Source organism: Camarhynchus parvulus, chromosome 1A (genome assembly GCF_901933205.1).
Source record: "Camarhynchus parvulus chromosome 1A, STF_HiC, whole genome shotgun sequence".
Taxonomy (NCBI): Eukaryota; Metazoa; Chordata; class Aves; order Passeriformes; family Thraupidae; genus Camarhynchus; species Camarhynchus parvulus.
The window spans coordinates 19182205-19208017 of record NC_044586.1 but is presented as its reverse complement, the minus strand read 5'-3'; the positions used below and the strand labels follow the sequence as shown (position 1 = coordinate 19208017).

The 25813-nt window shown below is 42.3% G+C and overlaps 1 protein-coding gene across 1 annotated transcript in view; it reads left to right on the top strand.

Moving 5' to 3' along the window:
• The first annotated feature begins 215 nt into the window (after positions 1-215).
• The window catches only part of NUAK1 (NUAK family kinase 1), a 47106-nt gene continuing 21508 nt past the window's right edge, over positions 216-25813 (top strand). The window contains exons 1-2 of the mRNA XM_030959614.1: positions 216-591; positions 23370-23490. Of these exons, the coding sequence (XP_030815474.1) occupies positions 292-591; positions 23370-23490 (421 nt within the window). The 5' untranslated portion in view covers positions 216-291. The remainder of the gene's footprint in view (positions 592-23369; positions 23491-25813) is intronic.

The following is a 25813-nucleotide window of genomic DNA, read 5'->3' as shown; positions in this document are numbered from 1 at the left end:
CTCCGCGGCCCCGGCGCACAAAGCAGCGCCCCTAGCAGCAACCCCCGCCGCTGCTACCCCCGCCCCATCCGCGGCTCTCGGGCCGGAGAGGGGCGGGCCGGGCAGAGGAGCCGCCCCACGCCGGTGCCGCCGCCGGGGCGGGCGGCGGGGAAGGGGCGGAGAGCGGGGGCGCCGCCACCGCCCCCCGGCCCGCCCCGCCCGCCGCGCCCCGTGGTGCCGGCGCGGGCGCGGGGCCGAGGCAGAGGCGGTGAGGCCGGCGGTGTGCTCTTACCGCGCCCGCCGCCGCCGGGCATGGAGGGCGCCGAGGCGGCCGCCCGCGCCAGCAGCAGTTCTAGCTCCAGCCCCGCGCAGCCCCGCTGCTCCTCCTGCGGCCCCGGCCCACCCGGCGGCGAGGCGGCAGCGGCAGCAGCCATGGAGGAGCCGGTCCGGGCGGCTCCGTCCCCGGAGGTAACGGCGGCGAGGAAGCAGCAGGGGGTGAAACGGCATCACCACAAACACAACCTGAAGCATCGCTACGAGCTGCAGGAGACCTTGGGCAAAGGCACCTATGGCAAAGTCAAGCGGGCCATCGAGAGGTTCTCTGGCAGAGTGGTAAGGCAACAGAGTGGCTTCTCTCTGCCTCTTTCTCTTATATATACTCTTATATGTACAGGTGTATATATAAGATCGTATTCCAGCGCCGATTTCGAAGTAGAGCTGGCCGGGTGCATCCGTCCTGTGTACGGGGCCGGCGGGTGGTGCCAAGGCGGGGACCCGCTCAGCATCCCACCCGTGCCTGCGGTCCGCGGCTTTGTTCAACCCTGCAGAGAGACTTTCATCTGAGAGGAGTGGTAGAGGCATTGTAGTTGCACACTGGTACATATTGGAAAATTAGGGTGACTTACTTTTTTTTCTGGTTTGGTTTTTTTTGTTTTTGGTTTTTTTTTTGTTTGTTTGTTTGTTTTTTAACACGCGTGTCCACTGTGAATAGTTTTTTGCCCAGTGGAAATTCATGTTTTGGAGAAACCTGTCACATCCCCTGGCTAACCAGCACCGCTCACAAAGTATTGTCAGAAGGGAAAATGTTTGCTTCTCTGGTTAAAAATGCTGTGATTCGCTCATACTTCTGTAAGCTTAACTTTGCTGACGCCTAAAAAAATTGCAGGGACTGCAGCCCACCCCATTGCTTTTTATGATCCATTTCACTGCTCTGGTGCTGGCTGGCTTGAGACTTCAAGCAGCCTGGGGATTGTCCATCAGTAACTCAGCTTCAGCATTTCCTCACTGGTGCAGCGCTCCAGCCAGGCGCAGAAATGCAATTGAAGCAATGTACACGTTAGTCAGAATTATTGTCATTTTTCCTTCCCAGAAATACGTAACTATCCACAGAGGGCAGAGGAATGAGAGGCGGGCATTTTTGTGTTAAAGAGATAGCGGGTTTTTTACAGAGGTCTTTGTCCTGAAGTGCACTGTAAGAGTTTTCACCGGACTTCATCTAAAAGCGAGGCATTTCCCTGGTGATGTTACATTTACCTTTCCCTTTCGGCTGCTGTGGAGCTGAGCACGCACCCAGAGGCAGAAGGATCTGTAAAAGAAAATGCAATTTCAGATGCTATGACTTTAATAAGGAACACTTTGCAACTGAATATCTTTGTGTCGACAGTGAAAATGAGAGTTCCGGCCAAGTTGTAGTCATATCATATATGCTTTCAGTTTATTAGCTCATTTGGAGGCTGGCTAAAGAAAAACCAGAGATGGACATCTCTGCACATGCTCACTCTAAGTCCATGATTTTTAAAGTTTGCTGTCTTGGCTGTTTTACAACTTCAGGCTAACAAAAGCTTCAGGGCTATATTATATACTAACTATTATTTTTTAAGTAGGTTAGTTTTGAGTTGCATTATAAAATGTAGTAAATAAGCAAATAAGTTGAAAACATCTCTTTTCAAGGAGTTGAGAAATAAACAAAAAAAGGGTGGCAGTAATGTACCATGAGATTTGGATTTGGAAAGAGCTCTCACAGAGGAAGGGATGTAGAGTAGATAGATGTGTGTCTCATCTAACTTAACAACATGCTAGGTCTTTCCATATTTTGCTAACTGTCAAGCTCTTCAGCTGCACAGTTAGAGGATACTTTGATGTTATCGTCAACTGAATTTGTATGGCTAATGCCATCTTGAAATGGAGAGAGTGAAAATCAGAATACCTATGCAATCTTAAATGCAATAAAAATATAACTTTCGCTGTATCAGCTGGTATGTAGAAGCTGAACAAGTCCTTACGAGGGTGTGAGTTTTTTACTGGAGTAATGCAAGCCTTGGCGTGTGGCACTCTGTAATTATTAACTAGTCTGCAGGCAAGCTCTGGTGTAACGTGTCTATTTGAACTGTAACATCTGTGAGTGTACATAAAATATCCAGAGTTTGTCTGCTTGCAGAATAAAAGCTAGTTGTCAGGAATCCAGCCAGATCTTGGTGAATGGAAAACGGTTCTTGTTTTCTGACAGTTCCCTTGTCTGGCTGTTAGTGATCACTGTGAACACTGATTCCTTTCCATGGGTGAGATAAGAGAACTGACGGGAGATGACTGATCAGAGAGGGGCAGTTTTTCTTTGCTTTTTCCACCCCTCTTTCTCTTCCCTTTCCTCTTCTCAGTTCTTTTTAGGTGTAGTGTTTGTGTTATCCATGAGCAGGTTGGACCAGATGCTGCCATGTTCAGCAGGGAATGCGATGTGGCTGGCACTGTCTGTTGCACCATGTCCAATGCCAATCCTATTGCAACCAGCAGCAAGAGTTGTAAGGGTGCTCTTGTGCAGGCTGTTTGCTTCCTACTCTGTTACTGGTTTAGCTGATCATCACTTTCTTTACTCAGTGGTAAGCAGGTATTTGAAGCCGAATGGTAACAGATTGCAAAGCTGGACCTTGTGTTCCAGTCTTGTTCAAGCATTTCTCCTGTTTAGCCTTTCCACTTCTCTTGTCTGTCAAGAATTTCTTTAGCTATATGGAATTTAATAAAGAGGTTTATGTGATTAGCCAGGCTTTTAATGTGAAGCACAAACTTAGAATTTGTTGTCATCTGTATAAACAGAGCTCAGAAATGAAAAAAACTGTTAGGTTTGGGTAAATAAAGTAAAACCAAGGTGGGAAGACAGTTCAGTGCAAAGTACAGATGTGCTTTAATGCTATGCCGTTGGAAATCAGTAGTAGGATTTCTGTTGACTTAAATGAAATTAGTATTTGGCATGTGTTAGCAGGTTACAGGTTTATTCAAATTGTTATTCCTCTTAACTTTAACTTTGTTGTCTTTCCTTGTAATGCAGTGGGACGTGATCATAAAGTTTCCTCCCATAAAGCTCCAGGGTAGATTGTATGATACATTTGGTTTGTTACTGCAAACAACTTAGGTGAATTTGTGCATTAGTTACCACAGTGACTACAGACAGTATTGCATGCTGCATGGAGCAGTTAGAATATTGCCCAGTATATGATGTATGAGGTGCCTAATTTTGCCAGCAAGGTTTCTTCATTAGTGCTGTCTCAGTATACACAGTTGTAACTTTCGACATTTTAAATTAAGGCACCTGTTAGCAACACTCATGTTTCTGTGGGTGTTTTTTCCACTTGTCATCTTGCACATATTAAACCAAAGAACGGAACTTTTGTTAGTGTTATGTATTCAATGTTTGTTAGCCAAGAAATCCACAGTTACACTTATTTCAGCCCTATTTAAGGTGTATATTGACCACCTCTGGCTGATTCTGTGCATGGTGCATGAAGATGGTAAATGCTGCTGGATTCTTCTTTGAGTAAATGATTCCACTGGAGTAAATAGTCATTAGAATGCAAATTTAGATTACAGATAGGTGTTTTCTCTTTGCTGTTTGCAAAAGCCAGGAAGTTTGTCTCCCTTTCTCTCCCTAGCCTGCACTTGGGAGGTGATGGGGAGTAGCTGCAGGAGCCTGCCTCCCCTCCTCCTTCGTCTATCTCCCTCTTTCTGCCTGAGCCACGACATCTTTTCTTCCTCCTCACCAGCAGGTGGAGGAAGCACTATTCTCCTCCAGCCATTCCTCCGGAAAGTTAATTATTTTGGGAATTGATGACAAGCAGCAGCCCAACATGAAGAACAGGCACATGGTGCATATTTGGACAGCCATGTTATGTGTGGTGGCTGCTGTGTGTTATTTATCTCTTTTGCATAAGAAGTGCAGGTAGAAGGATGTTGCCAAATGAAATTGGTTTCTGGATCAAAATCTTGTAAAAAAACCCTCAAACTTTAAAGCAACCAAATTTTTTATTTACAACTGCAGTGCAAATCTTCGCTTTGAAACAGGTCTGCTTCTTGATGAGTTTGAAGGGTTGCACAGGGTCTTTGAAACCTGGAACAGCAACAGATTATGTGAAAGGAGGACTTTTGCTTTGCTGATTGTATTTCTCCATATCATGACAAAACCAAAACGTGAATACCAACAATGATGGCTCTGTCATGTCAATAATTAAGGCCTTGTTGGGCACACAACCATTTCTTTGGAGTGTGGTTTTTAAAAGTTCCTTATAACACGATAAAAGTGTGCTCGTGGATCACTGAGGGCAGTGAAAGCCAGGTGAAACATTTGTTCTCTCACCTATGCTGCCAATATCACAGAAAATGTGAGTATCCCTCTGATGCATGTGATTTTTTGATCTTTAATAATATATTTCCACTTTTTCCCCATAGAATTTCTTCAGTTAGCACTTGGGTCACTGCTTCATATTGATTTTTATCTTGATTGCTTGGTTTGCATCTTCTGCAGGATAATGTCTAAATCTGACACAGAATCTGTTTATTTCTTTTGAGGTTCTTTGTTGCTCTTACTAAGACATCTTCCTTTGTGGCAGACACGGGAATAAGTATCTACACAATGCTGATGTGACGTGAAGTGTCTGTGCAGTACTTCGCTTAGCAGGTTCCTAATTTATGAATGTGGCTTCCACAGCTCTAATAATACACTTCAATTATAGTAACAATAGCTTGTATTTCTACCCCGTTTTATGCATGAGAAATGAAAAACTTGCCAATTAAAGCCAAAATCAGCAGAAGTTTCAGCTAGTTTTGAGTGCCCAGCCAAGTACCTGATTTGTCCAGACATGTAGACTATGTAACATCAAGGTCCTGTGGATGACACCCTCCTCTTGCAGCACTCAGCCTGTCCTGCCTCCTGGCCTCTCTCTTTACCCGGGCCTTTTGTCCCCGTGTGACATCCAGCCTTGGTCTCCATTCCTGGCCCTTTTGTACTCCGCTGCCTCCTACTTTGTTGTGCATGCCAGTGCGATGACCCGCGCAGGGTGTTCGGCTTTGCTCCCTGCTCCCAAGCTGGCAGCTGCCAGCAGGATCTGTGCAGCCTGTGGGGGGCACCTCTTCTGCCACACTCACATGGGGCCAGAGGTTCTTCAGGGCAAAAGAGATTCTTGCAAAATATGTGGCCTAAATCTTATGCATGTACGTATGTATTTATTTATTTATTTAAGATGTTCAGACTGAGTTCTTTTAGGGACTTGTAATGTGGCTAAATCTGGACAGTGTTTTCATGGTGCTGAAGGCATGTTAGTGAAACTCGGGTCATCCTCTGCATGCATGGAAATTCTAGATCCTGGAATGAATAGAAGTTGGAAAGAGTATATGGGCTTGAAAACAGTTTTGCTGTTAATTTGTTATTTTTTCCACCCTTAACTATTAGATATGTTCCGAGATTGTGGTTTAAAAAAAAGCAGCAAATGGAAAGAAAACCACTGGAATTATTCTAATGTAATTCACACTGAATATTGTGGGCTTTATTACCATAGGAGTTATTACCTGGTTGTATCAAATTGCTGCAGTCTTCATATAAACACTTGGATAATTGAAATGCCAAAGAAGACCTTAACATTAAGGGGTGCAGACAGAAATAACTGATTACAGCATGAAGGTCATCAGGAGAAAGGCACTAGAGCAGATTACTAGTTTTCTGCACTGAGAATTTCTATTGGAGAAGCAGATTTGTTTAGGGAAGTATGGGTCAGTGGTATGAAAGTCTGAATTAATGACTAGCCAGTAAGGGGTCATCTGAATAAATTCGTTTGTCAAGTCTTTTACTAAATTAAAGAACAGCATGTTCTTTGAGCTTTGAGTAAAGATCAGTTGATGTTTTCTCAATGTTGTTGCACTTCCTTACAGGTGAAGAAATTAAAAGTTTCCAAGAGACTGTTGCCTTATTTATTTTTCTTCTGCATTGCATTGAGCAATTTTGGGCCAATAATTAACTTCCCTGTGTCTCAGTGTATTCCTTTCTGGAAGGGTTAATATGGGAAGGTTAGACTAATGAACAGGGCACAGTTTGTCTTGATGCATACATAGTGTGATTCCCTCCACATGTGAAATTTCACAACAGAATTTGAGCCAATGTTTTTAATGCAGCTTTCAGCTAAAAACACTATAAAATGCCTAAGTGTTTTTACAAATGGTTTCACAGCACCATGTGCTAGGTAACACAAGAGAATGGAAATTGCTTGTTCAAAGTCTTTCATTAAATATTGCTAAAATGTACTGCATTTTTTAGTGGCATGTGTTCTAAAAATTATTATTATTTTTTTAGGAACCACAGTGTGGATTTGCCATGTGGAGACAGTTATTGTATATACTGTAGTTCAGGGTCATGCATGTTGAATGAAACTGTGTGGAATGTGCAGTTCTTGTGAACAATTTTTTATTCTTTACAGAACTGTAATTGTAGTTAGTCTGTGTCTTGTCTGGTAAATAAGTAACTGGAGAGCCTCTGCTGGAGTGAGGAATTGTGAGGAGGCACCTAGTGGCCGCAGCAGTGCCAAGGAAGAATGACAAATGCGTGGGTTGAAAACCAGCTCTGGATATATCATCCCTGAATACCAGCAAGTGAACATGTGTATAGCCATGATTATCCAAATGTAGAGCCTATGGGACATTTTCATAAGCTGTGTACCAGGCATTTGGAAACTGGTTGATGACCTTTGGTTTGACATGGGCATCTGCCTGGTTCTAGTCTCTCCCTCCTGTATGCACTAATGTACCCTCTATCTAAATGAACTGGGATGCTGATGTCAGAGCACCTCCTCTTGCTTGCAACCGTGCCCCTCTCAGCAGGACACTGTTCTCCTTACTGATGTCTTTTATGTTTTCCTCTAAAAAGCAGGACCAAACAATGCTTTCTGCTACAGCTCTGAACGATTCTCTGAAGCTAGAGGTGCAGGTTTGCCTCCAGGCTTGGTGTGGGATAGGAGCATGGGTAGCAAAAGCTATTGGTGGCTCCTCAGTGTGCTGGCCAGAGCCTTAGCAGCTCCTGACCTGGGCTAGGCTGGAGGCAACCAGTGTCCATCTCGGGTGTTCTGTGTTGATGGTTTGCACACCACCAGTGATGGGCACATTGGCATGGGAATCTCTGACCTACAAGAGCATGTCGTTCTTGCCTCCTCCATAAGTCAGGATTTGTCCCTAAATTGCCCAGCTGTGCACCAGACACTTTATAGAAAAACCTCATCATTAGCACTGATGGGTCGATGTACTTAGGATAGTTGATATGTCAGAGGAAATGTCTCAGATAAAAAGGTCTTCAACTAAATATGTAAATGATATTTGTCAGTGTTTCCCTCAAATATCTTCCAGCAGATGTGAGTACCATGTGTATCCATTTAATAAACTAAACTAAAAATAATTTCCACTTTGCTAGATATATAGGGAATAGCTGGGGAAGGTGGCGGGCGAACTACAAAGCAAGGTAAAAACTGCATATGTGTGTTGTTATATTTGATGACCGATTCATTAAAGCCATAAGTGTATCCCAGCTTTCAATAGTGTTCTCCTGCTGTTGCTTCCGGTACTCCCTGGCTACAAAATCAGTCTCTATGGCTCTCATTCGTCTTACCCACGTGAAAGACTTTGAGCATCTGCAAGTTATGATTTGAGAAGTATCTGCTTTTAAACAGAATATATTTTATCACCATGTCTTCACAGGCAGCATAGTACGTTGTATAAATTAGGGGATCCTAGACCTTTGAACACTCGAAGGCTGGGTGAGGTACTCCGTGTGTGTACTGTGTCTGGCCATTCCCCTCAAACATCCTGGACCCACACCAAAAATGCCGGATGTTTAGTAGATGTGGAGGCCCTCCTGTAACCTTTGCTGTGCGCTGCAAAGCATGGAGGGGGCAAGGTTGTAACCATCCCTTGACCTTCCATGGCTCTTGTACTCTTATTTGAGCTCCACAATTTCTCTATTTTCAACTACAGACCATGGGCCAAACCTCAATTCAGTCAGTTAAACTATTGCATGGTATAAGCTCATTGTGTCCCTCACCTCTCCAAAGACAGATGGAACTTCCTTAGCTCTGATGGTTTATGTCCCATCAGCCCTTAAAGCTGCCATTGGTCCATGATGTGATGGAAGTCCTGGGTCTTGCTCAAGTATGGGCTTTTCCAGGCTCTATGCTTACCAATGTAGGAGATAATAAAATACTTCAATGGCTTTCACTTGAAAAAAACCCAGTCAGAGGGCAGCTGTGGGACAAGGGGTTAGCATGGCTGGCCTGTGTGATACCATCCTGGCCAGCTGTAGATGAATGTGAAAATCACAAAATAAATGCAGGTCATGTTTTTTATAAATATTAAGAAAACTGCAGCTGAGATTGCTGAGCTTAACATGCTCCTAATGTAACTGTTAATTTCTGGATTCCTCCTCAGCCTTCCCTTCTCACTGTCAGCATTTCCCACTTCACCTCATGACGCCTTCAGCATGGTGCCTGAGAGCGCTTGCTTCTGGGTCCCTGGGACGCTAGCCTGGTGAAGGGGAGGGTCTGCTGCACCTTGTGTGGGGCTGGCTGCCTCTGTAACAAAGCATTGGTGTTTGGCAGGCTGTGCTTCCCCTGCTGCCGCGCCTTCCTGGGGAGCATTGGTGATCCCAGAGCCCCTCAGCGACTCTGGTGCAGTAGTCACATGCGGGATGACTTAAGGCTGGAGCAGTGTCTTTGTTCTGAGGTCTGGCTGCTTGATAGACTTGCAATTATCTTAATGTCTGGCTGGGCCATGGAGCTGAGTTAGCGTGTTTGGCCTTGAGCAGCACTGCTTCAGAATAAAGACAGTAGTTAAGGAACATTAGGCTTAAAAAAATAATAATTTATTGTTCCTGTGAAAAGATACCAAGTTCAGGGACTAAATTTAGGTATTCCTTGGTAGATCAGGAAAATTGGGGTCCTGCTGTTGATGGAGATCTCAAAGCCTTCATATAATGTTTCCTGTACACAATAAGGCATTTAATCTCTGATGGTATTTCTAATCTCTGTTAAATGCCTGATGGTGTAAGATATCTCCTTTTATTTGGGTACAAGTGTTATTTTAAAAATGAGTGTGAATATTTTTTTAATCACAAAAGATAGCAATAGGGGTTGGGTAGAAGTAGTTCTTTGAGCTGTGTGGTAACTAAGCAAATGTTTCTTTTTGTTTAACAGTGCTTTGTTGTTGACACAAAAAGGTTAAGTATTTTGCACACAAGTCTGACAGGGGAAGACAGCAAAGCATTTGATAAAGAAATAGCTTCCAAGGCCCGTGTTCAGAGCTGTCACTTATTTGCATTTTTTTGCCACTCTGCACAAATCAAACATTATGGCTTCCCCAGCAGAGTGCAGCTCAGCAAGGAGGAGCAAAGGTGTCCGGAGATGCCTGGGGACAGCTGGCGCAGTGGATTCTGCAGGGCAGAGCTGAGGACTGTTGTTTTGGTGTGAGGAAATAAAATAGCCTTTGGGACGAGAAGAGGGGAGAGTGCAACCTTCCCATTTGGTATGTGCTTTAATGCCATGTGGTCTGGAATCTGCAAAACTCCTGTAAATACCTGCTGGAGGCAATGCAGGCTTAGCTGACTTGTGTAGGGATGTAACTGAGAGATGTTCACATTGGCCTCTTGGGAAGATACCTTTTTAGTCAGGACTATACATGAGCAATAGCATCCTTCATGCTACTTTTTCATGTTTTTATTCTCTTCAGGGCACCAAAATGAGGTGAAACAATTAAATAGTGATCTGTGGGTTTAAGCTCCAATTCTTGTAGGAGCCAGCTGTTACAGCCATGCTTTGGGCTTCTGGGAGGGTGAGTGGTTTCCCTGAGGTTCATCCTGAAACTCTGTGGTGGAGCCATGGGGAGAGAGCTGAGGTCGACCACAGCTCCAGCAGTGTGCTGAGCCATTCCTTGTGTGGGTATAACCATCTCTGGAAAATTGCTCTTAAAATTAACGTCCTCTTCCATGGCTTCAGTCACACTTTGAAGGGATGGTGCCAATTTTTCAAAAGCCCACCATCTCTTGTGCCTTGGAGACAGCTCATCACTGTTGATCACCACCTGATACAACGCAGTCGCCGTTGTGTCAGCACAGCCTGGGAGGAATGAGGGCCTTTAGGCTGGACTGTGCCGTGCTTTTGCACCCAGGCCAGAGACCAGCCATCCTTTTCAACTATGGGGTTTTTTGCTGTCTACGGTTTGAGAGTTTTCTACAAGTGTTTCAGTAAAACAAAGTATTCCTCCATTCTGTCTGTCATTTTATTATGTAAATGTGGTCTAAGGGAACCTGTGATAGGCCTTGTTTTGGGTTATGCATTGCTCATGAGGAATTCATCAGGGAGAAGGATTTCGTGCTGTACTTCAACCTCCTTCAAGCCTTTCTTGAATGAAAGGAAAACTCTGCAACCGTGAATGTAACTGGTTATCATTATTGGGTGTCATTACTCACTCATTCTGAGCATAAACCAAAAAATCTGCATCCCCTGTGATGTATGTGGGTAAAATGCTGCTCTCAGTTGCATTAACACTTGTAAGCTGAAGAATAGAGTTCGGCCCTTTGTTTTAATTGAAATATTTGTTTAACACAGGCAAGGACTAAACAATACACTTGAAAGCGATTTGTGTTATTGTCTGTAGAGCAGAGCTTCTATTTTATGAACTGGCTGATCATAAAGACAGCATAAATCATGTAAAGCATTCTCATTTGCCCTTTCTTTCTTTCTTTCTCTTTTTTTGCAGATGGGGCTTGTAGAGTAGAGTTGCAGTCAAATGTCTGCTCCAGGATATTTTAGTTGAACTGTGCGAGTCCATTAAACAAATGTAATGGATTTTTGGAAAGAAAAACTGCATGTTTCAAACCAAATGTTTTACATAGAGAACATCTGGTTAGTTCTGGATGTTTGTATGTAGAGCACATCAGACAGCAGCCGTAGTGAGTTCATCTGGGAGGTTGCCTGGGATGTAGTTGTAGGATATGACAGTTCAGTTGTTATGGGGAATAATTCCTATGAAGTATTGCCATAAACTGAATGTTTGGCACAAACAGCTGTATCTTTGTTTTACTGCACACCCAAGTTATTCTTCTTATCTGCTCAGCAAAACTCTAGACGCTGTTTAAATAACCCACTAAAAGCTGGCACTTCAGAGCTGTATTAAAGCATGCCCAAGGAGGGGAAATGAAGCTTGCTCTGTGTTCAGGGAAGCACTATGGATTTCTGCCGTGGGCAGTACAGCACGAGCGAGCAATAAATACAGTATGTGCAAATGGTTTGTGGGGCTGAGTTAGAGAAGTTCAGTGTTCCACTGGTGTTGTGTGGTGTTGCTTTGAGCAATATGAATATGCAAAACTGGTGAAATGCATGTAATTAGCCTGACATTAGAGTTTATTAGGGCTACTGGAAGAACTTTAAGCTGGGTAAATTAATAAGCCTACTTTTATTTCACAGCATCAGAAATAATATATTTCCAGGAAATGTAGAAAAATGTCTTATTTGGGAGTTGGTTCTTAAATTATTTCTGCAGTTCAACTGAGGAATATGTAGTTCAAATGAGATTAAAGTTGTAATTTCCAGAGCAGCAATGCAGCTTCCCCTTTCAGGATTGTTTAACTAAAAAGTTAAACAAAGTGGGTTAGGCAGTCTCTTGGTCTGGTCCCTTGTGGACAGCAATTCACATTATGCAGCACTGCTTCAATAGTCCTGCTTGGTCTGACATGATTTGTGGTATTTGCTGAGATGAGTTTCTGGACTGAGCAGCATGAGAGGGAATTGCTCCTCACTCTGAGGAAGGGGGTATGTCCAAGTGTGTGCGAAGGTCACTGGCAGGGTGAAGTGGGAAGCCTGAGCTGCTGTTACACTACCTAACAGCTTAGCTTCTGGCAAGGGGATCCCAGAAACACGAGTTCTAACTCTCTCTTGTTCAACTGACTCCAGCCAAAACACATGCCAAAAAAGGTGTTTGTGTATGTTGAAGAAGGGGGCAACAGTCCTGGAGCTCACAGGGTCTGGGGGAGTTCTTAGGCAAAAGCTTTCCATCCTGAAAAATAATTGTGTTGTGCTTTTTCCCCTCCAAAGTTAAGTCTCTTCGTAACTGCTTAGAACAACGGCCTGCAGTTGTGAACTCCTCTTCTAGCAGGGAAAGCTGGAATTATGCATTTAAGGCTACAGAATTGCTAGATGGCCAGCCACTTAATTGTAGGAAAGTATAATTCATTCCTCACCCTCTCACATCCATTCCAAGCCCAACTGGCTGCAGGGAGCAAGAGTGTTCCGGTTCCTGTTTTATACTCTCTCCTGAGCCATTAGGGTGGCCCTGGTAATTTACTTTCAATAAACAGAAAGGAACAACAGGAGGTTCCTCTACCTTCAGGGGTGTAAATATTTCACAGAAATCAGAGACGGATGGGGAAGAAATCTTAGCAAACTCCTTTCCTCCCACTGTAGTAATTCCACCACATTCCGTCATAAATTCTAAGATGATCCCCTCCCAGAAGGAACCGTTGAATAGGTAATGTCCAGGCAGAACAATGTAATACTGAAGCAGTGTGTTAACAAAAACAAATTTAATATTGCAAAGCAATCTGTAAGCCCTGGAGCAAAATAATCTGGGTGAGGCTTTGATACATGATTGCCAATCTTTTTGTATTCCAAGAGTATTTTTCCAGATAGGATATGGGTTTATGGTTTGTTAGATTCCCACCAAGAAGTGGTGTTTATACTTTGATCCACCGTAGATCAGTGTAGGAAAGTATACTAGATAAGAGGTGCTTCTGATATTTCCATGTCGTTAACCCTTCCAACTGTGCTGTTTAAACACATCTGTGCACCCTCCATCATATAATTTCTGTGGCCCACGGTCTTTGCATAATGAATCCTTGCTCATCAATGTAAATCAAAAAGACTAAAGTCTATAAATTCAGTTTTAAAAATCTCTTCATACTTAAAAATTCCATTCTGTTAATTAGGAGGTGGTCAAACAGTATGGTTTTTGGTTTTAATGAGTGTTGTGGTGCATGAAAGTACAGACATTTCTTTTAAAAAATACTCTTCCCAAGTTTTTTCCCTGTACTATTGTGATTCTCATGGTGAAACAGCACTTCTCTTTTTTATCTGAAGGACTATGGGACTGGAGAGCAAAATCAAAAGATCCCCACAATACTAGCTGACCGCACATTTGTGGTGGAAGAGGCATTGTAAAGATGTGCAAAGCTCTCAGTGATTCTGAGGTTTCTGAACTTGCAGAAGCTTCAGTGAAAAAGAGAGAATAATCCAAGTTACATTTATTTATCCACAACTTTCTCAAGCAGAACGTACCAATAAATGAAAATGTGCTGTGAGGTGGCTTCTTGGGAAAAAAATGGTTCTAAGAGTTTAAAAAATGTCTAACTCTCTTCCTTGTTTAATGTGAATTTCAGCCTTGCACTCATATAGTACCTTTCACCTAAACCTGCAAAATCACTTCAGAGACACTGGTAACAGCTGAGGTTACCATTATTTAGCAGCACATTGTAACAGTTTGCAGCAGTTGCTCAGAGGGTGTGAATAACCCCATTTCCAATTTAAATTATTGGAGGAATTACAGGAGTAATTTTCAGCCTGGAACTAGATCCAGGCACCAGGGCTTTATACCTGTCTTCTTAAGAAAGTCATAAAGGGCTTTTTTTTATAATGACACAGCCAAGATCTTGGTTTTATGTTTCAGCCCCAAATTGATGCCTTTAACAATGTGCACTCCTACTTTGGAGGATTACTTCAGTGTGGTTCACTGCTTATTCACAATGAAAAAACAACATTGAATTAAAGTTCCTCTCTGCTGCCTCAGGTTAGCATTTTGCATTACATCAGCAGCTGTGGTAGCTGTGAGATCAAGCCCCAAAATTACTGTAAAATCTATCTTCCAGGTTTTGGAAAGTGGATCTCTAGTACCCATGTAACATTGAGAACAGTGAACTTGGGGCTTGTGAATTCTTTCACTCCTCTTTATCCTGACTTGCCAGTAATTTAATTAGTGCTAAACAGTCTGCACACAGACTTGCAGAAATTAAAAGACTGACTGACAAAGGATTCTCTTTCAGTGACTTTTTCTCTTTTGCTTATGTGCTGGATAGAGCTATGCTGTGTTTGGAAGTCGATCAATAATGATTGCACAATTCTAACCTCATTTAAACTATGATATAAACAGACATGATAGAAATGGATGCTACCAGGTTTTCTCCCACTTAAAAGTGAAGTCAGCTTTTTTTTTTCTAGTTTTTTTCCCCCTTTGTTTCCCCCCTTTTTGGTTCCAACAAAATTGTAACCTGGAAGAAAAGCAATTAGACTGTGTGAAATCCCAACTCAGTGTAGTATTTGGCTTTGGTAAATGTGGAAGCCAAAAATAAACATCTGCTTGGCAACTTCACTAGAAGTTAACTGTAAATGCAGTTTTCCTCTTTTGAGTGAATGTGGCATTCAGTGCTGGTTAACATTTCTTAAGGAGAATGATCCATAGCTGAGGCTGTAAAGCATTTTTTTTTCTTTTTTAATTACAGTTATGAACATCCATTGCTTTGGGGAAATGCCCTACCCCAGTTTCTTTCCAGACCTAATTTCTTATGTGCCAAAGCATGAACTTTTCTTGAAAGTTTGAAAGTAGTTGGATGGGATATTTGTGAATTATTAGACATTGGAAAGGAGATGGTCTTCCATCAATCTGTGCATGATATGGAGGTACATTTAGAAGTATATTAGAGAAAATATAAGCAGGGTGGAGTCTGCACATGATAGGGACTCTCCCAGGATGCCACACCAGCCTTGGGCTCCAGTTCTGATAGGACACAGCTGCAAACATCTTTCATAACCTGGTCATGTAAGATCTTTGCTTTTCAACAAATCTTCTGCAACCTCTGCTCCTACCACAGCAAATTTGTTGTACTGTGGGTTAGCGAGGATTGAAGTGAATGCAGATTTGTGGTAGCATGCTATTGGGACAGTGGGGAGGGATGAGAAGGGGCAACTTGAGGCATCACTAAAGGAAACACATCATTATTGCTAGGGATGGTGGTTATTTGTAGGATCTTTCTTCTAGAACTGAACAGTGCTATGACTTAGGTCTTCAGTAATGTGGTGTAAAAATCTTCTGGGAAGGGAGAAGTGTTTTAGTATATTTCTAACGTACATTTCTTGAGGCAAGGATTCTCAGCATTAAATGAAGAAAGGTCTGCCAGGGAAATTTGTCAGAGAATGCATCGTGTAAATGTGCCAGACTTTTTAGACATAGCTGAGGGTAGTGGGTACCAGACAATGAAGGGATGCAAATTTCCCAGTTAGGCAGTAGTTACTCAGAAAATGTGCTCACAAATCCTGATAACAAGCACCGTATGTGGGGGTGAGGAAAGAAATGGAGGAAAGGTGTTGTATATTCCTCCTGTCACCCACTTTATATATGTACAGTATAAAAGTGTTCATCTGATACCTTCTACTGTTCATAAAAACTTGATTCCACAAACATCTTTCTCTGTGAATAAAGGAGGAACTAGAGAGAATATGTAATCCCCTTGCTGAGTGTTCATGAATAGTTAATTCCCCTTCTCCGCTTGGCGAATCATCGTTTATGATATGATAGCAGCAACTATATCCAGCAGAACCTGAAAAGGAAAATTAAGCCTGAGGTAATCATACCTTCATTCTCCCAGAGACACTGGCACATTGTGCCTCAGCTTATGCAAATAGAATTTTTATTTAACATTTATCACACTGACTTGGGACTTCTAGTGCCTTGGCACAAGAATGAGTTTCTCTACAAGTAGTGACATCAGCTTTGGTTTTTAGAAATATAATCTGTCTGGTACATTGTGAAGAGGAGAATGAAACAAGGAGACACTGATGTTTGCTATATGCTGTTACCATGCAGAGTGAGGCAGCTGTAAAAAATACGTTTATGTCCCACAAGCACATGGACCTGAGAGGTGCATTGAGGCATGTGCATCATTGCCCTTTATGTGTACAGCTGCTGGCTGGCAACAACAGTAATGATGTTTTGTTCTTGGTAACATCCAGGACATGAACAAACATGGTGGAACAAAGTAATGAGCAGAAGCTGAGATTTAAATCAGCAAATGCTCACTTGGGTGCCGATGGCACCGGTTACTGCTTTGAGCAACTCTTCCAATTACTGCACAGTTTGCCAGCATATCCAACAATAGAGTAGGGGTGCTGATAAATAATTAATAAGAATTTGTTGAATACTTGTCTCCCAGGCAGTATCACCATGGAGATGATGTGGCTTTTAGGATGTGAAAACTAACAATCTCTGAAACAATGGCATTGTGTCAACCTTACTCTTTCCCTGAAAGGGAGAGCTCTGAGAGATGTGTTAGCAGATTGCACAACGCCAGGCACTAATTTTGCTTACACTCACAGTGGCCTTTTGTCAGCTTTTCAGTGACTGCATGAAATGTTTTCTATGACCATGCAGAAGCTTGTTCTTAGAATTACATGTCCTGCATGATGCTCTTTAGTACTGCATCTGGCCCAGGGCTAGAATCTCAAGAGAACTTTTTTTCAGCAAATGGACACAGCAAAGGTATAATCATGTGGTAGAAGGCTTACAAAAAGAAGTCCTCATAAGTATACCTTTTCAGAACCCTTTGGATGCTTCATTTTCCCATTTTCAGAACCCTTTGGATCCTTCTTCCCACCTGGAAGGTCCAGAGGCCATTAGACAGTTATTCAGCCCGCCCCCTGCCTTTCCTTTTTCTCCTTTGTGCAACCTCTGAAGTGCCATTTCAATGCAACTGCATTATCAGCATTCCCCTCCTTATCATTTGATTGCAGCCACCTCAGGGACCACATAATTTTGTAGCTTTGTTTCTTTTTCTCTTGGGTTGATGATGTCTGGGCTAAGAGCCATAGGCAGAGACTCCACTGGAAAAAACATTATATGGTGCCAGATTTTCTTACTTGGCTCTTTGGAGCTGGAGAAAGAACAATGTACCTTTTTTCTCCCCACCCCGAACATTCTCTGCTCTCCCTTTCTCTTCCTCCCCTGGCTGATCAACCTATTCTTTACTTCCACACCCAGTTGGCACTTGACACCTTCGAATCTCAAAGAAAGGAAGCAGAGCTATGAAACTGGCTGGGCTTACCCACTTCCCATTGCTGGGTGGGGATGGATTCAGTTCACAGCTTTCAGAAAGAAGAGTTTTATGTGTATTTAACCTTCCCCTCCCTCTTCACCCAAAGAAAATGTTTTAAAATAATTTTCTTTAAGTGTCTTTTCTGACATATTGCTCAGTGGCAACAAGCTGGTTTCCCTTTCTCAGGGAACTTCACTCTCTGTCCTGATGGTGGTTTTTTGACTCTCCATAATAGTATTGCTAGAGCCCATTGGAATTTGTTTGAGCATGGATGGTATGTACAAGTGCTGGAACCAGCTTAAAAGTCACAGCCTCCCTCGGTGGAAAAAACCAGTTCATATCTCACTATGGTCCTAAAAATAGCCTTGGTAGATAATAGAGAGTGGAAGATAGTTTTCAATGGATCTAAATGTACTGCATGCAGAAATTGCTGTGGAAGGGTCAGTGGTTTGTGGCATTTAAGTAGTCAGGCTCGTCGACAGCACTCACCAACTTAAAAATCTGTGACTCTGCACTGTGGCTAGTTCTACCTTAATTTATATTCACACAACTCAGCTGGAAATGAGGCAAACTTAGGTTCATTAGACTAAAGCAAACACATGAACTAACTTCCTGAAATCAATTAAAATAGATTTTCACTTTGATGAAAACACAGCTTTTTTTTTTTCTCAGCTGTAAATGAGGATACCAGCAGAGACTCCACATGCATGAGACATGGAGATTTAATATGGAAATGGGCACCTATTGCCATGCCCTTTGCCAGATATTTAGCTGGAGATACTTTTTTGTACACAGTGGTCTTGATCAGGCTCTGTAAAAATAAATTCTACCTGTTTTGCTCTGCTAAGCAGCCAAGAAGCTTGAAAAGGAAGAAGGACATTTCTCTCACAGATACAACTGAATGTACAGAAACCTTTGCAACTGTCATACCTTTGAAGTATTTATAGTTCAATTCCAGTTATTTGTATGAAACAAAAGCAAAGAAGCATGAAGTGTATTGGAAAATACTTTATAATCTCTCTACACCAGTTCAGGGAGTGAGTATAAATCCTCTTTCCAGCAAATGGAAACCGGTTATTTATTGGAGCCTTAGAGAAAACAATTTATTTCTCTATGATTCCTGCCCAGCACACTCTGCAAGCTGACTCATGGAGGAATGGGAAGCCAAAAGTTCTGCTCCCTCTTTTCTATCTGCTTCTGGAAGGCAGAGTAGCAGTGAAGTTGGGGCTGTGCTTGTGCAGAGCAGTTTGGAGGTGCCTGGTTGTATTAGAGGTTCACACTCCTTGCCTGTACCACAGATTTTGGGGAGGGTATTCTCTTTACATCCTTCTGAGCAGAGACTGGTACCAGAACTGGCGGTGCAGGTGGAGGCAGTTTCATCCCGTGTCTGATGGTCTTTCTCTCCCCCTGACCCATGTGTGGGACCATGCGGCCATCAGAGATGCAGAAGATACTGGGGGTGGTTTTGGTGCACACAGCCAGTAATGATCCCCAGAGGGAAACTTCGCATGGCCTATTTTTGAGCTGTGACCTTGGTGCTCATGCATGTATTTAACTTTGCATGTGTGAGCTGTCCCACAAAAGTCAATGGCCTGCTCACATGTGTGAAGTTAGGCATGTGCTAAAGTGTTTTGCCAGATTGGATACTATGTCTATAGGGGCTTTGGGTGAACTTGAACCTGTTTTGTTGGGGTGAGAGGCTTTAAATTTCATGATTAGGAATCTGATACGTTACTCTCTCTGAGTGCAAGGTCTTGGAGTTATCTGAAATTCTCATTAAGACAAGAAGCTAGGAAAAATACAAATTCCTCCACTAGTAATGTTACTAAAAATACTATAATTAAATTATCTAAGTCTTAAACCCAGTAAAATATATTGAAAAGTGTGGTAGAGGTATAAGTACAGTGTTTTGAGAGTACCAAAGGGACTAACAGCACTTTCTCTGCAGATATTGAGCTGGAATATTTGGAGTAGTTAATGTAGCTGATGTAAAAAGCATGTTGCTTTTTCTGTACTCTTGATTCATAGGCTGTGACCCTTAATAAATTTTGATGTTGCTCACAGTTGAAGCCACTGCTTTCAGAGAAAGCAAGAAAGCAGGCTAGAAAGAAAGAAAGAAATGAGCCTTAAGAATGAACAAACAAGTTCTTTCATACGGTACTTTTCAATTTACCTTATTTCCTATTATGCTGAAGTTATTCAGGTCCATCATTCAGCAGTCTTGTAAGTGGGGTTTAGAAAAATTTGAGCCGGCTCTGTCTGGTATTAAAAGCGTAAGCGCTCTTTGAAAATGTATTTTCTGGAATATATTTCTGAAATAAATAAATTTCATGAGAGAAGTTATATTATTATATATTTTAGAAGACCTGGAAGGGAGGCTTGTTTTACAGTCCAATACCATAACATACAGCTAGGGGTCTTATTTTGCTCAGAGATATGAAAACAATGAAACATGTAATAAATACCTGGAATGTGATTGTGATTTGTAATGTTTCCATGAAATACTGAATAAAACCCAACTGGGCTGCTTTCTTGTTTGTGTTGGTTTTTTTCACATCAGTAGACTTGAGCCCAAGTATTCTTGCTGACGTGGTCTGAGCAGACTGGTGTAGGTGAAAGAATTGACTGGCAGAAATCTGTTTCTTAGAAGGGAAGAGCTGGAATGAATGCTGTCCTGCTCCACTAATCCTGCTCTGGGATGCCACCTCTGACAGTGACAGTCTGCTGACACCAATCACTCGCTGTTCGGCCCTTCAGACCAGGTCACCAGCAAGGGTGTGCATGGCTGATAGCCTTTGAAGTGTGGAACCTATCCACTTGGGGATTGTGCAGGCCACCAGGCAGATGTCATGGGGTGAAAAGTATTTTTTGAGATGCCTTTGAATCTTTCACTTTCCTGACACCCTTTTTGAGGAGAAAAATAGCAATTGAACATTGGGAAAGGTATCAGAAATCATCCTTTAATAACAAGATGGTTTGTTGCATAAGGCACTTCTGTGGTGTGTTGCGCAGTTTGGGAGGAAGAGGCAGGCAGCAATTTCTGAGATGATACTGCCCTTGTTTCCTTACTCTCCTTGTTTCCTTTAGGAGTCATGTCACCTTTCTGTTTTGATTTCCTCACCTTCTGAAAGTGGATAAATTGTGCTGTTTCACCACTTGCTTATCAAGGTTTAACTAATAAATGGCTACAACTTATGTGCTGTGCAAACAGACAGTGATACTACTTTGTGAGCATGTGAGTAAACCTCTCTTATGTGCGACTGCTTGTACTGGTAACGTACAACGGGCTCTGCCTCCCATGCAGAGCTCTTGCTGTGTGTCAGGATTGCAGGGGATGGGCTGACTGTGGCCAGGTGGCTGCTTAGAGCTGCCCTGGCTCCACTGACACCACTGAAGTAAAGATATTTCACACCTGGTGATTGTCTTTCCTTGTTTCCAAGTGCCGAGTGAGGGAAGAGAAAGTCTTGAATGTTAAAACCCAAGGGATGTGTTCAGTGTGTATTCTTTCCTTATATTTGGGATGAGACATTGCAGCCTGGATGTCACTGACAAAATCCCAAGTACTTTGGCTGGGCTGTTGAATTCTACCCCTGCAGCTGGGAAGTGATGCTTTCAGGAGAGCCTAAGTACCATCTTTGAAATTTGGGTAAACTTTTAGGAATAGCCTTTATAAATTAAGGTGCCTTAATTTTTAGCATAGGTTGTGAGATGGTAAACTCTGCTCCTGTTAAAAAATGTGTTCCCAGGCAACACATCTGTTTGCATTAGAATAATGATCCAAATGTATACTTATAAAGTGCTACCACACTTTTCAATCTTGTTTGCGTTTTTGTATCTAAAAATATGTTTTCTTATATGCAATTATTCTACAGAGGCTAGTGGGTAGATGTGCAAAAGTCCTGTCTGTGAAGCATGCAGTCAAGTTATCAGGAGATTGGCATGTCCTCTAGGCTGCTGTTATTACTTTACCAGCCGTTAATAAGGAAGAATTTGCTCCCCGTTGTATATTTGACAATGAAACCCTTCTTAAATTCTTCCTCAAAGCCAAATACAAGGCTGTCTTTTAATAAAAAATGTGTTTTTACCCATGTCTATATTTATTGCAGGAATGCGCATGCTGCTCCAAGAGCCACCCACATCTTTCTGTATACGGGGTGTATTTGCATTTGCAATCAGTCCCAGTGCAAACGTGGGAAGGGGAAAAATCAATTATCATCTTTAGAGTTGGTTGCCTTTTCCATCTCTAGAATTACTTGGAGGCTATCTTGGTCACTCATTCAATTAAGATCTGTTGTCATATTTCTTTTCTAGAAATATGTGCTATGTAAAGAAAACTATAGCTATGTTGTTACTTTTAAAGTCTCTATTCCAAATGTTTGGGTCAAGAGGAAAAAAAGAATTGTTTTGGGTTTAACATGCAAATCGTTTTGTCCCTTGATTTCTTTTTGTTCTGCTGTCCCAAAGCAGGGGAGCACTTGAGCAAGAGCTTAATTTTAAGCACATGCAGCAGTCTTTGGGAATTCAAGGGGATGAGGCATGTGCTTAATGCTTTTTTGAACAATGTTGCTTTTCAGAGTTGAAGGCTTTGTAGGAAACCTGATCCTTTAAAGTGGCTCCTGTTTATGTACATTTCAATTTTATAATATTGTAAGTTTTTCTCTTCTTTCTTCAATATCCTCAATGCTACATCATATAATGAAAACAATACTGGTCATGCCACTTGCAATTACTGAAGTAGGCAGTGATTTTTTTTTCCTAGAGTAACTGAGGAAATAATGTAAATCATAGATTAACAAATGTTTTCCCAGGAGAAGTCCACAGTAGTTGGCTGCAAAGAATGACACAAGTTTGGTTTACCCGTAAAAGGGTGGTCATCTCAGCAGGTCAGTGGTGTTTTTCAAAGACTTATTGTTGATTTTAAGCTAGCTGATAATTTATTCCCTGAACTCTAGCTTAAAAAAACAATGCAGGGTAAATATTGAGTATAATAAAGACCATGCTGCCATTCAGTATGCACAATGCCCTCACCTTCCCTCTCCCACCAGCTTCTCTGCATTGTTGCTTTCTTCATTTCTCATAGGGCATGAGATTACCTCCACGATTATTTATGGGGGTGTTCAGATAAGCCCTTTTTTCACAGGCAACACACATACACAGACTCACAAGGACTGTTATAATTTGAATTTATATTGCAAGTTCAGCTATCACTTCCTCTGTTCCCACCCTGCCTTTTGGAAAGACATCCAGTCACATGATATGCTTGTAAAAAAGCTTGCTGATTGAGGAAGGATGCAGGAAGGATATGGTTTTGCAGTGACTGCTTAAGTGTTGTGTAGGACCTGAGGGCTTAGGTTTATATGAGGACAAGTTTAGATGTGAATTTTAAAGATTTACTTATGCTGATTTTTGAATAAGTCACAACTCCCGAACAGTTTGCCTGCTTTATAGAACCATGGACTAATCTGTGTTAATGGGATCCTTTATGTATTAACATGGGTATCGATACATAATTGGCACCCTGGATTCCCTGCCTCTGTTCTATCAGAGATATCAAAGTTTTTTCAAATAAATTGTCTCAAAAGTTTCTTTTTGAAATTGTCAGATGCAATCATGTCTTAGCAAGTGTGCTTCCCATCAAAATCTCTTGAGGAGTTTTGCCATTTGCATAAGAAGAGTGCTTAGGCTAGCACAGAAATCTTGCTGAAAGATGCTGTGTTCCCCCTCAGTAAAGTCCTAAGACCTGAAGATCCCAAAACTTCATGTCACCCATTACACTGTCGTGAGAATGCATTTATTGTTATATAGTGAGGGAGCTGGAGCGTGGAGGTTTGTATTTTAAAGGTTTGTTTTGGTCATTCCATGTTCTGCCAACATCTAACATCTGTATTTATTTTTTAACTCTTCTTAGTGGATTAGATGCATCTGTGCAATTCCAAGAATAATGCTTGATTTCCTGCATTTATAGGTTGCAATAAAATCCATTCGTAAGGACAAAATTAAGGACGAACAAGATATGGTTCACATCAGACGGGAGATTGAGATCATGTCATCCCTCAGCCACCCTCATATCATCACCATATATGAAGGTTAGTGATTTTCCTCCCTGACTGCTCTGTTACGTTCTTGCAGACCTGATGTTCATGTTTCTTGAGATCGTACAACCCTTACTCCTTGTGTAGCCCATCCCTTACCAATGAGTCTGCCTTGAGCACTGCCTTCCCTCTGAGCTACCAGTGTTTCACAGATGCATAAACCTTTGCTAGGAAGAGCTTCTTCTTGTATGAGTTCATTGTGTCAGTCGCAGGTGGGAGATGGTTGCATGTATCACCTCATGTCCTTGCTCCCACTGTACAGTTCAGTTTCATTTCACCCTCACTCATGAACCAGCCTGATGTCTGTTTCTGTTCCTGGCCCCTAGACCAGTCCTTGTTTGCTTTATTTTCCCTGGACTGCACGGGACTGCTCTTATCTGCTCTAGGACTTTGGCCCTCCCTTACCAGTCAGTTCAAGTTGCTACTTCTGCCATTGCAGCTTTTCCCCCTGAATCCCAGCATCCACTTCCTGTCCACCACTGCACACTTTCCTGTCAGTCTGGTGGCTGGCTTATCATTCCTTCTTCCTTTTCCTGTCTTCCTCCTCTATCTCCTTTCTTCCTGGGACACAGCTAGGAAGATTTGCCAGTTTGTTTATGTCCCAGCACTAGCTTGGCAGGTCACGTTATGTGTATGTTAAAAGATGCCAGTCAAAAGGCCTGTTGCTGCAGGGTGGGAGGCTGCATGTTGGACATGGGATGTAGACTCCAGAGGTTCAGAGGGACCGGGGTCAGGCAGTCTTATCCCTGGGGATCACCCTTTTTCCTCTGTGAAGAACAGGAAGCCTGAATGTAGCCCTACACATTTCCATAGCTGTGAGGTAAATGAAGAAGGTGATGAGATGTGTATGGCAGCTCTGCTCTGAGAGTTGATACGACTGATTAAAACAAGGGCTGTCTTGGCATACTGTTACACTATCGCATATTGAGTTATTCAAAAGCATGTTCTTGTACTTGAAAAGAGATGAGTATCTGTCTTTTTATTGAATAAACTAATAAAAGGATCTGGGAACAGAAAAGGGGAGGGATGCTGTGTCAGCATGTGGGTTGCAAATGGAACAAAAGTTACTTCAAATATGGATGGGAACTCAGGAAGAAAAAATATTGAGCATGCTGTGGTTCTTTGACCAGTTGCCCTTCTCATCCTTACTTAAAAGAGTTTTTACTGAGTTAAAAGATTTGTAAAAGTGAAAAAGGTTACAGCATTTTTAAGAAGCATACACTAAGTCCTGGGGAAGTAAAACTTCCCTCTCTGGCCCTGCGGAGACAGGAGCAATGCTTCTGCAGCAAAGCCAGTTGAGCTCCATGATGGAGAATTCATCTTGTCTGAGGAGGATGAGCACCCGTATCAGGTTCTGGTGTGTTTTCCAAGCGGTCAGAGTCAGTATTTGGCCTGAAGCACCCAATGCTGTAACTTAAGATACGGTAGCACTGGGAAGATGTGTGGTTATGCAGCTGAACCCACAGGAGCTGCCCAGAGGTGAGGGTGTGACCTCAGGGGCTCTTGAGTGTGTGCTTCTCTTGAAGCTGAAGAGTACTTGTTGTTAGGTTAAGGGACTACTATATCAAGGGCTGAAGTATTTGTATCCTCTCAAAGTTGGACTTCAAACACATAGGTTTTCCTCTTGAGTGATGCATAAAGAGTGATACTATTGCTATCCCCTGACACAACATGTTGAAGTCAGTAAATCCTAAGAGGTGGGCTTAATCTCACTAAAGCAATCCAACAATTCTGCAGTTGGTGTATGCTACAAGTCTAGTGTCCCTCTCTAGTCAAGAGAATTCAGCATCTTCCCGGGGTGGTTGGCTCCCTCCTGGGAGACCTTTTTTCAGATAAGTGGGATAAATGACATATTGGAGGCTCCTGCTGGAGTCTAGCTGACTAACTTAGATCAGATTAACTTTAAGACTGAAGCCACCCTAGAGATATTTTACTCCTATCTCAAAAACTTTTACTGCAGGTTTCCAGACTGCCACTGCACTCTCTGTAGGTGCCAGGTTGCACAGATGTACCATGGACAATGCTGGATATCCCTGTAATAACCTTTGAAAGCTCTTTGTACTGCATTTACAAACGTGTTTTCCTTAAGTAGGATCTTGTTTAGATATCCTTTTGACCTTCCTGTTAATAGCAATTAACCTCTGAATTTGTCTACTTGATGTAAACACAACCTTATCTTTTTTAATTGATACCAAGCAAATTCAGATGTGTGGAAACCAAGCTTTCCAGTTTAGAGGTACTTCTTTGTAACCTAATCATAAGGCATGTACCTTGCCCATTACTGCCAGGGCAGATGCACAGTTGTGACTAAAGAAAT